At 44.1% G+C, this 15,545-nt stretch overlaps 2 protein-coding genes across 5 annotated transcripts in view; both read left to right on the top strand.

Moving 5' to 3' along the window:
• LOC108162942 (intersectin-2) overlaps positions 1-5,052 on the top strand; it is a 36,452-nt gene extending 31,400 nt beyond the window's left edge. For both annotated transcript variants that reach the window (XM_017297934.2, XM_017297933.2), the window contains 6 exons: positions 421-571; positions 2,674-2,808; positions 2,876-3,066; positions 3,915-4,061; positions 4,120-4,507; positions 4,566-5,052. In XM_017297934.2, the coding sequence (XP_017153423.1) occupies positions 421-571; positions 2,674-2,808; positions 2,876-3,066; positions 3,915-4,061; positions 4,120-4,507; positions 4,566-4,715 (1,162 nt within the window). In that variant the 3' untranslated portion in view covers positions 4,716-5,052. The remainder of the gene's footprint in view (positions 1-420; positions 572-2,673; positions 2,809-2,875; positions 3,067-3,914; positions 4,062-4,119; positions 4,508-4,565) is intronic.
• On the top strand, positions 484-15,287 carry LOC108162946 (GRB10-interacting GYF protein 2). Of its 3 annotated transcripts, none has more exons than XM_017297940.2 (5): positions 484-571; positions 11,661-11,991; positions 13,410-13,648; positions 13,718-13,926; positions 14,457-15,287. In XM_017297940.2, the coding sequence occupies exons 2-5, from the start codon at positions 11,718-11,720 to the stop codon at positions 14,626-14,628; spliced, it is 894 nt and encodes a 297-aa protein (XP_017153429.1). In that variant the 5' UTR covers positions 484-571; positions 11,661-11,717; the 3' UTR covers positions 14,629-15,287. The 3 variants fall into 3 exon arrangements, with proteins under 3 accessions (XP_017153429.1, XP_017153426.1, XP_017153427.1); XM_017297937.2 differs by having other exon boundaries at positions 14,433-15,287; XM_017297938.2 differs by lacking the exon at positions 484-571 and adding an exon at positions 7,136-7,277 and having other exon boundaries at positions 14,433-15,287.
• Positions 15,288-15,545: the final 258 nt, after the last annotated feature.

Here is a 15,545-nt window from a genome sequence, read left to right as displayed (position 1 = left end):
GTCCTTGTGTTGTCGGTTTCGGGTGTTTGGCAACCAAAATAAAATAAAATAAAATCCCCTGACTGACTGACTGGCTGGCTGGGTGGCTGACTGGCTGACTGGTGGCGGCAGTTGGCGAACGCAGCGTATGAACAGCTACGACGCTATAGTAACACAAAAAATATGCGGCCCGACCTCATTCGTTGCCCGGAGTTACAAGCGCTCAAAACGCGGTGCGGACCGCGGTTCCATGTGGGATTCGCCCACCTAGAAGAGAGAGAGCGCCGGCGGCCACTCGGGCGGTGGGAGGATTAGAAAGGTTCGGCCTGTAATTAACCGGCAAAAATTATTGACTCACATTAACCCCTGGTCCCTGGTCATTAACATTCGCTTGTCCACTCCTGCTACTATATTTGTACGTTTCCGTTTCGCCCACAACAGTTTCAATTTGCCGCGCATTAGCGCCCGACTGGAGCGCCTCATGGGCACCAATGTGGTCAAGCTGACGGATCGCGCCTACATGAAGGAGCTGCGGGAACGCATCGACGAGGACTACCGCAAGCAGCTGCTGTCCCGCATCCGGGCCCGCGAGGTAAGGACCCAGATCTGGCAAATCTTTATTTTGGACCCCAATTAGCTTTGAGTTTTAAGGTGGGAGCAGGCGACGCACAAATGTGACCAATTTGTTTGGTTGGTAATTCAATTTTCATAAAGTTCCCTAACAAAAAAGAATCTGAGACAAGAGTCCTAAACAAATTTGACGCCCCAGAGTCACGTAGAAGAGCAAAATGAAAGAGGAGGAAGGGTTCTACTCGATTTGAGGGTGCATTTGTAACGAAAGATGGAACTTTAGGTCTTACAAAATGGGGCTTGAGGAGTTTTATGTGTAAATTCATAGTTTAATATGTTCTCACTTCGGTTTTAGTTACAATATCATCCACTGATTCATTTGTGGTTACAAGGAACGACTCTCCCTATTCCTTTTATGGAATATTGATTATTCATTAAGTGTTACAAGGTGTTCAAGTTATTGCACAATATTTTTAATGTCTAGTTTTAATTGTGTGAATTTATGGGACACTTAACTTTACGAGTACTAGAATGATTTTTCAAGGCGTTTATTGACAAACTATTCCTCAAATAAGAATTAAGGAATTGGGGATTGTTTCCCTATCCAGAACTTAATATTAATACATGTTCCCTTATAGACCCTTGATCGTTTTCCACTGATACATTCCTCCATAGTTTTATTCAATGAACACCGTATAGATATATGAATATGTATTCATTCTATAACATCGAACAGTTAACCATTTAGGTAAAATTTTTTCCGCTAAAAAGACCTCTTAGAAACTCCTATTTTTTTTAGATAAAATTTCCCACTCTTGTACTTTAGGTATCCCCTAGTCGATAGGCTTTTGTTTGCTTCATTTTCCACTTGTTTATTGGCTGCGATTTCATTTTCTTGCCTACCCTTCTCAAGTTTGCCCTTTTTTCAGCGAAAGTGTCCCAAAGTTTTTCAATGACGCCGACACCGCCATCGCCCACTCATTTTTCTCTTGCGACTCCTTTTGCTGGTGGGATTGTAGGGGGCCTGGCTCCAAAGCACAAACAATTGAATTCAATGAGCCCCCGACATGAAAATGGCAAATCCAAGCCGTCAAAGTAATAAAAATTAGACCAGAAACAGACACAGATACACGGCCCGTACAGATACTTGGAGCAGCCTTCTTTTGGAGCGCATTTTATGTCTGTGAGACATGCGAGGGGGGGGGGCCAAAACTATGAAGTACATTGTGCTTCACTGCGGATACAGATACTTAGAGATCTGTCCGTCCCGATACGAGTCCTTAAATGCAGTTGCAGCTCCTCGAAGAAGGTTAACTTTGTTCACGCTTCCAATTGCACTTTTGACGAGTGCTGCGCAATGCGGCACGAGTACCAGACAGTAGTATAAGGTGTCAGGAAATGGCCCTTGAGTGCTAAGAGGCATGTCTTTAGGGAGGAACGGGCGCCAAGGACTCCTCAAATTAGACCAAAGACAAAATAAAAGCTTTGCCAGCCGCTAAGAGGCTCAGAAGCTATTACTCGGGACATTTGGCTTTGATATTAGCCGCAGACAAATCTTTAATGAAGAAAGTGGCTACACTATAGGAGATATTTCGAATAAAAGATATCCTGTAAATGGTAACTAGGCTATTGAAATGTGTCTAAAAGAGACAGTCACCGAGCTCCATCCATTTGCTCTTTAAAGCAGAGACTAAGGGCAAGCCCCCTGCGTAGTCGTTTGTGTGACGACCCCGGCTCACTCGCTTCGGTTGTTCGGCTCACTTCCTCAACCTCGGTAACGCCGATATGAGTAAAACTACGACGACCCAAAAGATTCTCATATATTAGAGAGATATACCTGCTAAAGCGGCGTTTCTTTGCTCTAGTTTTTATATATTCTGTGAGATCCAGATGTTCTTTCCTTTACAAATATTTCCGAAAAAGGAGCACACCTCTTGTACTCCCCGTTTACTGGGTATAACAAGAGGCTCTGTAGCGATTAACCACAGCATTCGTCCCTAACATAAACCACAAACCAAATCGTTAATCAAAAACGGCCACAAATATTTGGGGCTAACAGCTTGTAATGCCATCAAGGGAACTCTACTAAAGATATTGTGTGACACGAAATTAATATGTTCTTAGATGAAAGAAGTGGAACGCGAACGCATGCTTATTATTGAGGGTAAATCGGATGTGATACCAGACGAACTGGCCGACGATCCCATATTCATGGTCAACAAAGATGCCAACCTGGAGATACAGAAGGAGCGCTCCAAGGTGAGTTCCCGAGCCCCAGATCAAGACCACAGCCTCATCCTGTCGTATGCCGTAACGCACCTTGCAGTTGAAGACGAGTCGGGAGAAGAATGCGGAGCGTCTGAAGCTGCAGGGCGTGAAATGGGAACGGGAGCGCCTCCAGCATGCCGCCCAGGAGGCCGAGCTCCTGGCCAAGAAACGCGAGAGGCAGCGCGCCCAAAAGCTCCTGGTGGAACAGTACCGAACGGAGGATGCCGAGCGAGGCATGGACCTGCTGCGGTAAGTCCTTCCTCCGCCTTTAATGAGTCTTTAATGTGCGGGCGAAAGATGGCAAAATTAAAAAAGGCACAACAATAACAGTACATTATTCCGCGTTGTCGCTGAACGCCGCCTGGGAAGCATTTTATCCTTCGCGGAACGTGGGCGGAGAGATATGTCAAGATAAACCCAATGGCTTAAATCGGCTACAAGGCGAGAAATTATGACCAAGTTTTGACTGTGGTTTTAGATACACTCTAATGTTTTTGAAGAAAGATTAGATGATCATTTGATATAGGCTAGGGAATTATGATAGAAAAGGTATACCCTTTGAAGTAACGTAAGAATCCTTGAAGAAAATATCCCTTTTAAATTTCTATTCTGAAAATTCTGTCCTACTTTTTCAAAATATCTTCAAACCAATCTGTTAAACGGAACAGTGAAGACACATAAGGTATTTATATTGTATAAATTAATTATAAAAGGTTAGGGAATATGAATTTCTCCTACTTACAAAACCTACTTTTATATATCTGGAATTTTTTAAAATCATTTTTCGTACAAAAGAAGGACAGTTACCATTTCCAAAATCTATCATATTCTTACTTTAAAGTGCAGTTCTTTTCTGCTAACATTCATAAAGGACTTCTATCTTGTATATCCCCTAAACGATTCCCAAAATCCGAAAGGTACTCCCTTCTAATCACCCTAATAACCCTATGCCAAGAAGGGTATTGTACGATGGAAGCGTTTTGCTGTCGCTAAAGCATTTTAGCCAGGAGCCCGCCCATTAATATGCATGAGTTGAATGTTACGGAATCGCGAGGCTAATGAAAAAAAAACCTTTGCCTTTCCGCATTCGCCCACAGCATTGAGAACGAGGATTGGCGCGAGTGCGAGCAGAGCCTGAAGGAGTTCCTTGAGTCGGAGCGTGCCAAAATGAAGGAGCGTTCCTTGCGCGTTTCCCAGCCCTTCTCGTCGGATCCGTTGGACATACAGAACATAGTGAGGGCTAGGTAAGGTGTTTAGTACAAACCCTGCGGCATGTGTCACCCGAAAGTCGTCTCATTTTAGACAAAAGTTCCGCGAAACGGAGCTGCGTATACGGAACCAGCTGGAGGGCAAACTGAAGGAAGGCAATACCCAGATTACGGGCCAGGAATTGAACGAGTTCATGGAGGATGCGCACCGCGGCAGCAATGAGACGACTATTCGGGATACATCGTTGGACTCGATCCATGGTCAACTGCCGAGCAAGTACATGGACGATATCACCGATGTCTCCGACGAGACCATTATCAGTGAGGATGCCGTCAGCCTGACCCTGGCCAAGCAGCAGTACGCCGAGGAGCTGGAGGCCGAGATGGAGGACGAGTTCAACAGAGGCTTGCTCATCTCCAAACAGCAGTACGATCAGCTGCGCTTCGAGGATGAGAAGATTCTGGCCCTCCGTAATGCCAAGGTGGCTCCGAAAGAGGCTCAACATGGGGAAATCGTTCTAATATCGTTCTCTTTATCAGGATATTCGCGAGCTGTATTTACTGGCTGAAGAGATCATAATGGGCGACATCATTGAGGAGGTCGAAGAGGGCGAAGAGGAGGGTGCCGAGGAACAAGAGATCGAAGTACACAGCTCCGATCATGAGCCGGAGCCGCCCAAGCCAGCCTAAGCTCCAGAGGCTTTTATTCAACGTTTATCATCGTTCGGCAGAGAGAACCATCAGTTGCTTCTCCTGCTTCCATTTCCAAACAACAGTTTTTTAAAAGATTGGACAAATATTTCATTTCCCTGTTGGTTTTGAAATATTTCACACAAATTTTGCAGAAACCTCATCGATTTGTTGTTGTTACAAGAATACAATCATTGGGAAACGTCAGCAGAACTGTCCATCAGACGCTATGATTTGATTGTTGATATCTGTCATGGAGGTTTAATTAAGGCTGTAACGAGCTGACGAGCCGATAGTCCCGTATAATCATACCAATAAAACGTACCGTAAAATCACACAAAAACACACCAGTTACTGAGCGGACGACTCATCGGCTTTTTATTGCACATTTCACGTGCCCGCCGACAAGTATGCTACAAATATTTGCCTAGAGATACGGCCAGCGGGAGATATGGGGGATGTTCTGCGAAACAGTTTCGCCTGAAAATCTCTAGACTCGAAAAAGTATGGAGGAAGACGATGAAGACTAACAAAACTGATTGAAATAAATGGGGATTATGTTTTAGCGGATTCCCAGTGAAAAAGTTTCCCAGAACACCCCTGGAAAATCTCAGCGCAATTAGTTTGCGATAATTTCATTATCAATTGCACGTCGCCCGCTTTTTGAGCGACGCGACACATATGCCCCGATTGCACAAGCCCCACCGTGACGCACTTGAAAGAGGCCCACCCGTAGAGTGTGGGTGGGTTCGGCGAATTTCGGACTGATGCAATTCGCAGAAACCGTTTAAGACAATTCCAACGTGAAGGACACGGAGATAGAAAAGAAAACAAAACAAGAGATTGACTAAAAATAGTCCTGTTTATATCCAAAAATATGACTTTTCTCAATCCTTATATGGCTTCCCCACTCCCCCCATTTCCCCCCTCATGGAACACTAACTTTTCAGCGAGATATTGCTATTGGTTTTTGTTTTCCTTTTTTTTTTTGGAGGGTAAGTGTCATCTTCGGTTGCCCCAGGCAATTGGCCAGAAAACCCTATATATGCTTATTTTCTTGTGCCGCCTTTTAGGCCAAAACAACACACACTGAAAACAAAACCGAGGGGGGATCGAAGGGGGCAATCGTAGCGCATGCAAATCAGGTGGGATTGTTCTCCATTACTCACGGCCATTTCACTTTAAAGTGTCTTTTATTCTTGGCCTGCGGCCAGTCGCCACGTCGGTTGTTGACTTCTGAGTGGTCCTGCCCCTGTCGCTCCCCCGCTCTGCCTCCACACGGTTTCAGGCTTGCGGGCTGTTTGTGTCTGCCTTTGCCGGGGATTTGTTCCTGAGGAAGTGAAAGCAGAGAAGGCTTATGTGAGACGATTGAGTGAGGTGAAGGATAATGGAAACCTGGCGGAAAGTTCTTCAATTCGAGTTAACGAATGGAAATGGAGCGGTTATAAATAGCTCAGATCGAACATTTATCCATATTTTAATGATAATTTATCGATAGCTCTAATACTTCTGTCTCCAACCCATAGAGCCCTATAGAGCAGTCAACACTTGCAGTGCCAGTACTACACCCCAGATTTATTAGCCCTCCCCCAATCAACACCCTCAATCAGAGATTTATGATCCCGTCGGTCTATTCGTGCCCCACATTTCCACAATCATCAAACCAGTCTATTAATAAACTATTAATAAATGGTTATTTTGGAACCTCATTGGTATGTATATCCCGCCAAACAATGCAGCCCTTGCAAGGGGGGAGAAAACAAAGTCCAAAATCGCTTTAAATTCTAGAAGGATTTGCATTATAGGGATTTCCGCGACGTCATCATCGGAGAGGTCCCCTAAGAGGGCAAAGACGCACCCACGCTTCTAAGAAATTCCACGAATCAAATGCCGCGTCGCACTGGCATATTCCACGCGGTGTATTGTCAACAAATCCCACTCTCTGTGGCAGGCAGGGAGGACCTGCTCCCGTCACTTTTCCCTAGGTGTTGACCCTGTGACGCCTGTTCCTCGCTGACTTGTTGCCTACTTAGCGGCGTATAGCCTTGGCTTTCGTTAAATAATTGCCTAAAATTTTCTTTTACGCCCCCAAATTTTTCATCAGACAAAATCGCGAACGGGCGCTAAAACTTTGTAAATGCGAGCTAAATATTTCATTGATAAGAAGAAAAACATTTTTTGGAATCTAAAGACCTGACCCGACGGAGGAGAGTGCAAAGGAAGCCACGCACTTTTGGTGGCGGCTCGTGAAAGCTTTGCAAGCTTTTAGGCAATTTTTTTGGCGCCTTAACATCGGATGTGGAGTCCCACAACCGCCCCGGTCGGTAGGGGCCTCGGCATCGTTCGTCCCGAGTCGGTATCGGGTTCGCCGTCGGTTCGGCATATGCGTGGCCTTTATAAAAGGAGTCGGCTAGGCGAGTCAACCACGCAGTGCTCAACAAGTAGTAGGAGCAACAGTTGACACCAGACCAGACAGACCAGTCCTCCAGGTTCCACGTCCCCAGTTCCCAGTGTCCATCCAAGGAGAGAAGCAAGTGAAACGGATTAAAACGATATTTTAAAGTGAGTGCAGAAAGCAGTACGCCGCCAAACGGAATAAACGATATATAAGCCCTTGAAAGATATTCCCAAAATAAACTCAGTTTTGGGGTCAGTGTTTAAAGACATTTGCCCAAAGCGTAAAGCCTAAAGGATACTCAAAGACCCAACGCGAAATCTTAGAAATGCCGTCGCTTTCGTCATCAACTTTAATGTCAGACAGAATGCGTGTCAAATGAAAGGTTTTACTTGTTGTGGGTGTAACCTAAAGAACTTCAGAAGTATATAATATCAAAAAAATAAATATAAATATAAAAAAATATAAGACATTTTAATGAGAACAATACTTGCTTGTGGTCTTGGCTTTAAACTAAAATATATTTAAAAGTGACATAAAAAAAAAATAATTCTAAAGTTTGGGTAGAATGGATGTACTATGATTTCAAAACAAAAGTAAAAGTTTGATTTACAAACTAATAACCTTAAAAATCGTTGGTCCTCAAGTTTTGTGATTCTATGAAATTTCTATAGTTTCCTACACAACTTTTACCACCTCTCATTCTTCCATTTGAAAAGCGAACTTCCTTTTGTAATTTCGGAAAGACTCTTTTATTTTTTATTTTACAATTAATCCATCACTTATCCCATTTATTAGGAAAACTGCAACCATTTTGCACTATGTAGATAGCATTTTTAATGCCATTTTAATCACACAAAAAAGTGATGACGGCTGTTTCAAATGTTTAAAAATTTAAACACTTTTGTTGCCTGTCCAGAGCATTGATTAAATATTTTATAAATGCACACAGCTTCAAGGAATTCCCCTCGAGTACAGACATAAATGTCAAGCGCAAATAAACCCATGCAGAAGACTCTTTGGGAAACAAATAGAAAAAAGAAGCCTTGAATACGTGTTCTTGCAGAAAAATGTTGTCGAGGTGACATTGGCTCTCCCTCCATTTCCGTTTTGCTCAAACCCGTTGTGTATCACGTGCGAAAATTCCTTGAGAATTGAATGAAAAGTAAAGAAGCAATTATTGAAAATACAAGAGAAATCGAAGGCGTTCCATCGGTGGTCCTGCGTACTATTTCTGTACGTGGCCTTCTCCAACCATCCTGGGGATCAAATTCAAGACCGCAGGCGGTACCATTCCCCCTCTAAGATCGCTCCTAATATCCCATATCATGTGAGGCTCGTACTTGACTGAATATTGCCTGAGATGAAGGTCTTAAGCAGGGTCCGTTGCTAGGCTTAAACAGTGCCTAGGGTAGTCCTCATCAATGGAGATTTTATTCTGGTTTATTGCATGTTAAATGTAGAATCATTGTAGATAAAAAGCTGATGAAAGTGCACCCCAAAATACTCAGATGGAATTAGTGTAGGTAGAGCTATCCACCCACAGCTATCACCCTAAAAATACAGGCTACTCTCCGGCTCACTTTCCTCACCATTTACTTCTGGACATCTGTTTCGCCTTCAACATTTTTATGTAACCTTTGAAATTTCTTACCAAATTTGGACCCTGTCTCGCCACCATTGGAATGGTACCTTTGACAGGTGTCCCAGCTGGTCCAATCCAATAAATATGGAATTATATAATCGACATCAACTGCAAAGGTGGACTGTAAAGGCATCTCTTGGGGATTAGGACATCGGGCAGAGCCTGACTAATTGGCTCTGGTCTTCGGCCATATGTCAGATGCACTTGTCTCGCCTCAAGCCGAATTCCCACCATGTCCAGGTTTATCCTACCGTTTAATCACGCTTAGTCAACGTTAATTAAACAAGTTTTTGCCCTACACTGCACTACAAATGTCAAGTTTTGCGGAGATGGGAGAAAGTCAAAGCCCACGCAAACCTTACACAATATTCCCCGTTGGGCTAGGGCCCAGTTTCTTCTGTATTTTTGCTCAATTTAGCAATTAGCCGTGCGGTTATTGCGAAAACGAAATACAAAGGAGGAAAAACAGGTGACAGGAAAGATATGCTGTTACAGTTGCCATACACTCACTTATTTTGCCCCTCGTCCAGCCCCCCGTTCTGGCCACTAAATTAATTTCATTTTACCTCTGGGACACTTTTTGTACCCCAAATGTTCGTAGGATGTTCGAGGGTATATTGTACGGCAGAAGGAAGTGTTATGGACTCCAAAGAATATTTAACTCCTCGTTGGTAGGATCTGCCTACTAGTATCGGGATCGGGGTAAACCTCGAATGAAGAAAACTACTTCCAATGGAAGTCTCATCAATGCCAACGAAGATCTTGTAGAAAGTACTACCCAATCTTTTCTTTATTGGGTATCCTATAGGTCTAATGCTTTTTTTTCGGTCTTCATCCACTTTTGGACTTTGTGTCAACAAGTTAATTAAAGCATTTTGACAACGATTCCGGCTTTGTTTGTTTTTCCCTCCTGACACTCTCTTTTCGGACTCACTTTCTCTCTGAAGCTTCCACTCGTTTACTCCAATTTCCTTGAACTTCCGCTCTTCAACAACGAGCCCGAAAAGTGTTGCTTACTTTTGAGTGCCAATCAAAATGAAGTAATTGAAAAAGTTTTCCGTGCTCCATGGTGAGAGGTAGTGCCCGAAGCCCGAAATTTGTTGCAATTTATGTTGCGAATTATCATTTCAAGAACAATACAGTGCGGAATGAAGTGAAAAACTTTATTTTTTGCCACAATTACCAAGAAAATGTCGATGTCACACGCAAACAGGAAGAATTTCCTTTTGTTTTGTGCAAATTATAAGCTTCACACTTGAGTTGAATGATTTCAATCAAGCTGAATCGAAACGTGCCAGGAAATGGTAAACAGAAAATATCTGCCTTCCAGAGACAATTTTAATAAATTGGCAAATGGGAAATTGTAGCAGATTTCGTGGTTTCTTTTCTTTGATTGGGGCGTGTGTGAGTTGATTTATATGAGGCTAATTAGGCGTATAATTTTACTGAATTTACATGGGAAATGTTTTCAGCAGACAAGACATTTTATTGGAATTTTATTGTCTCCTGCTGAAAATGGATGGAAATAAATGGAAAATAAAGCTGCGGCCAACAAAGCCTCAACCATTTTTAGAAATTACTTTTCATCACTTTTCCCTGGATAAGTCTTCACTCTTTTGAGCCCCATTCACGCTGTTATATTTTTAGAGTAAACATCGTGTTTTCTTCCTTAGTTCTGTTTTCTCTTTACTGCTTTTTCTCGGTTTCCTTTGGCTAACAAATTAAGCCAATCCTAGACGTCTCCACGCGGCCACAAGTGCCAAAAGTTCCCTGCAACCCATTTATAATATTTATCAGGGCAAAAGTTATTAAACGAAGCAAGAAAAAACAAGATAAAAGACTAGGAGAAGCCCCTTCCAGGGCTCCTGGGCTCGGGGCTCAGCCTCAGCTAATGGGCTGCAAATCCACAGCGGAAGGGTTAAGCCGACCTTCGGTCCCTGTCCCCCAGCAGCACCCACTCGTTCCTTGTCATCGCCGCCAACACCCGACTTCCCCGCCCCACCAGCTAATTAAATGAGACGACAACAACGCATACCACAGCGGCCGCATAATGGAAACGCGGTGCAGTCCATGACAAAGCAGCACCAAAAACAACAGGACCCCGCCAGCGAACAGTGGTTCAAGGTGGGGCGAAAAAGAGCTGCAAAAAATAGAGATACCAGGGGAACGACCAAGGAATTAGCAGTTCGTTGTGGAAGATTTAAAGGGAACCTTTTTCAATGCTACCTTAAGAAGTGTATTATTTTTGATTCTTGTCTGAAGTTTTGTAATGTCTAGACTTATAAAGGCTATAAAGGAGATATCCATAAAATCGATACTTGAGATATGGTAAACTGTTGGGGAACCTTTTTCAATGTTCAGCTCAAGAATTGTCTGATGTTTTACAGTGTTTAGTCTAGACCTTTGGCCTTTAACTGTGGTTGTAAACAAATAATGATAAATGACTGCAAATCGAATGCCCATTTCGCCCAAGCTCGTAATGCGGAAATGCAACAAAATATAATATTATGAATGACAAATGACACACTTTTTGTCGTCGCATGCCATTCCACTGTGCACGCGCGCGAGAAGACAGATTAAGCAAGGAAGAAGGCGGAGAGAGGGAGAGCAAACAGAGGGAGAAGCAACGAAAGGGAGCTGCGAAGTTATCTAACAGACGCTTTTGGTGCTTCTCCCTCTCCCACACTCACACCCTTCGTTTGTCGCCTCCTTCTTCGTGGGTTCCTGTCTTGTTTGCGTGTTTATGCGTGCATTGTTTGCTTAAACACAAAAAGCGAGGCGCCCACACGCACACGCACCGAAACGGTGGGAGGCTGGAGGCTGGAGGGGAGAGTGGGAGCTCTAGCTGTAATGGTAGTGACGGTAATTACCATCATGTACATACATCTCCATTTCTGCCTTGCAGTAATCCCGAGGACAACAACATACAACCAGTGCAAGCAGCAACAGCAACAGCGCCAACATGAAGCCCGACCTGCTCTCCGTCTGCATTCTGGCCACCCTGATCTTGGGCTGTAACACACGGCACGTCTTTGGCTTTCTGAGCTCCCAGAGCCAAACGGCCGCAGCCGCAGCACCCGCCACAGTGGATGATGGCGTCGATGGTGCATCCTCGCCACAGAGACTGCATCTGGCGCCCATCTTTGGTGGCATCCAGTCCCATCAGGCGCGTCGTCAGGGCTCCCCATCGCTGGATGCCGATGCCCAGGAACGAGCGGTTTACGATCCCGGCGATGGTGAGTCATAAACTTGAATTACTTGAAGAGTTGCTGCCAATTGCCCCAACAGGCAGGCAATCTTGAGGGGCTTAGTCCAGGTGCAGGGCGTGGCTAATCCCACTTCGATTGGAAAATCGCCCAAGGGCAAATCTAAAAAGCATTGATATGACAATTAAATGGGTCAAAGTTCGTCGCCAAGCAACCGGGGAATCTCATTTGTGGACAAATTTTGTGTTTGCCGACTTTTAGGCGACCCAAACAGAAGGGCATGGACAGGGGGGCACACAGGGGGGAATGGTGATACATGGCATGCACTTAGCCGTAACCACTGGAACCACTGCCCGTGCGCCATCGTCCGTGATTATAATGGACACAATGGGTGAAGATAGGGATTGCTCGCTGAACATTTTTCGGTCAATGAACAATTTTTGAAGTGCCTTTAACACATGTATTGACTTGTGTCCTTGTGGCCCTGCGTGTGTGTGTGTGTGTGTGTACAGCACTTAACACGCCCACAGCTTTGTCGCTATTTTTTTATGAGTTCTTTGCTGAATTTGATTTGACGTTTGCGTTTTACGTCACCCCAAGGCTCCGGTTCCAGTTCCACTTCAACAGCATTGACAACCCTACCCTTTGCGCCCACTGCTATCACTGAATATTGATAATTCGACTGGTTTTACAATTGACTTGTTATACGAGTAAATGGAAATGGCCCAAGGCATTCTTTAACAGTCGAGGGTACAGTGCAAGTACAGTCCCTCCCTCTATGGAATATTTCTAGGAATCACTTCAAACAATAGAAGCTTAAGTGCCTATGATTACCATCTATCAAAGATATCAAAGCAGTGATTTAGCAAGCATTTTAAACCTCCTTTGGATCAAAGAGTTGCACTTTTAGGCATTTTTGGCTGAACTTCACTGTGAAGGGCCTCAATCTGTAGGTTGAAACCGGGGAGAACACAAAGCCCCCGGGTGTAGAGTGACAGGCAGACAGGAGACAAAAGGCAGACTGCAGCAGTCAACAGACGGACGGACGGACGGAGGGACTGACTGACTGTTGACGTCAACAAGACGGGAATAGGGCTACGCAAAAGAGATGGAGATGCGACTGAATATAGAGTGAAACTCATTGCCGCCAGTCAATTTCCGTCCGTGTATTGAAACGACGCAAAGGGAAAATATGTTTTTTAAGCCTCGGAATGGAGCGGCGGTAGCCGAGGAGGCGTCAGGCAGTCGACAGACACAAACAAACACAAACTATTCAAACTTTCAAATGTCAAACGGCGGAAGTGCTCATGGGAGGGGGCAGGAGGCAGGGCGGGGCATCCATCTCCGAGAGTAGGAAATGGTTGAAGGAAGTTGTGGCCGGATTAGCGGCAACTTGAGTAAACATTAAAACCGTAAATAAGGACTTTGGTTTGCTCATTTCACGGCAGAGCTACTGCACGCCCTGAATGCCGAAGAGGAGCGTGAACGGGAGCAGGAGCAGGAGCTGGGCCTTAGACTGGGAATGGCTATGATCCCCCAGCAGCAGCAGCAGCCTGACTATGCGGACACCGTTTACAATGAACTGGGGTTGGCCAATCAGTTTGAGACGCTCAAGAAGCTGGAGGAGGATTTACGGGCCGAGCAGGAGCTGGTGGACAAATCCGCTTTGCTCATGAAAATGCTGGAGGTACGTGAAGACAGCAGTGGGTGGAAACCCAAAGGAAATAAATAGCTGAAACTCTTGTGTTTCGTTCAGGACCCGACGCTGGAGACTTTGCCCCTGGTTTACGTCGAAGAGGAGGAGGAGCAGCCCGAGGGCGTGATTGCTTCCGCCCCGGCCACGGCCACGGATGAGTATGCCGAAATGGAGAACAGCGTTCAGGACCTGGTCCTAGGCCAGAGCAAGCCGAAGCGTTCGCGCTACTACCGTCGCTATCCGTGGAAGCGTCACAACAAGAATCGCGGGTAGGTCTCCATTTCCATCCCACACAACCATCCAAAACACTCCAATCTCCCCCAAAAACACTTGCTAGCTTTGCCATAGTCTTAGATCCCTAGTTACCTTTCCCCCGCTACCCCCCCCCAACGTTTTTGTTTGTAGTTAGTGAATGTTTTTGGTAGTAGCTTAAACCCAGGATAACCTTCTAGTTTTTTTTTGTTTCGAAACCATAGAAATAATCAGGGGAATGTTGCTCAAAGCGCCAGCAGAGGATTCCCCAAAAACCTAAGCTTCAAAACCATAGTTTCCGATCTGAATCCGTTCTGGCCTTTTGAGGAGCAACCCCCAATATGAAATGTCTATAACATGTCTAATGCCATCTCTAAGAGTCTCTCTAGGCCACACACAGAAAGACACACTGAAACCGAATCCCAACTGAGAACCAACCAACCCTCTGCGAATATTACTACCGTCTAATGAACGTGATATCGTGAAAGATCTTTCTAATTACATAACTGTTATCCATTATCAGTTCTTACATGAATTCTATCAACAGCAACTATGAACCGGAGCTGCGTTACGCCTGTACGCCCAGCAAGGAGGATATCCTGAAGCTTCTCATCAATCTCCATGAGAATCGCAAGGGCAATCACAGCAAGACCGTGAACTTTTGCAATCGCAAGCGTCCGGCCAAGGCGGTCTTCACCAATATACGATTTCTGGGCTAAGAAGAAGACGGACTCTCCTATAGGACCCTAGAGGACACACACATACACAGACACACAGCCACACACACGTACAGAGGACACACATATGTATACCAAGCATCAATTGTATATTGCTGACAAAGTCGAGCGCTAAACTGGAGAACAACAAGCACTAACAATTAGCCTAAACTAACTAACTAAATACTAACTAAAGCAAACTCTGTAGAGAACATTTAGAGCGGATATCTCGTGCTCCTTCCTGTCCTCGCCCCCACAACCCCTTCTACCTTAACTCTAATTGTAGACAATTAAAACTTTTATAGTAGCTCTCAATGTGTTGTATATACTAACTATTTAGACAAAGTTCTATTGTTCTCGTTCTCGTTCCAAGTGTTAATTGCTAAACGAAACGATTACGAACAAAAAATATATGTTGCCATATCATTAAAACGTTTTAATCGTCCCGTGAACGGTCCCGTCTCTCCCTCACGGTCCAATCCACGAGTATTATAATCCAATAAACAGAGCCCCGCAACTAAATATCATTTCTATATCAATGTGTATATATACGAATATATCTATGTGTGTACTAATATCTATGTGTATGTATTATCTGCTATATATAATGTAAAGTCGATAAATAAATCCTTAAAATACAATTATTCCTGTGCAATTATAAACGGCTAAGTGAGTATTTCTTTCGATTGGGTGGAAAGAAGAGAGATCAGATAATGGAGAAGAATGTGTCAACAAATCCAACAAAAAAAGATTGTTTTCTCGAAATTAATTGAAGAATACATAAATCTTAAATGAATCTTAAAAATTATTTCAAAAGAGTATTTCACAGCAGAAAAAAATTGAAGAAGTAAATAATATCTTTCATTAATAATATAGGGATAACAATCAGATTTAGATAAGAAATCTAAGAGAAGAACTTA

The sequence above is a fragment of the Drosophila miranda genome, chromosome 4, assembly GCF_003369915.1.
Source record: "Drosophila miranda strain MSH22 chromosome 4, D.miranda_PacBio2.1, whole genome shotgun sequence".
Classification (NCBI taxonomy): domain Eukaryota; kingdom Metazoa; phylum Arthropoda; class Insecta; order Diptera; family Drosophilidae; genus Drosophila; species Drosophila miranda.
The sequence above is the reverse complement of the archived record's forward strand: the minus strand, read 5'-3'. Positions and strand labels throughout refer to the sequence as shown.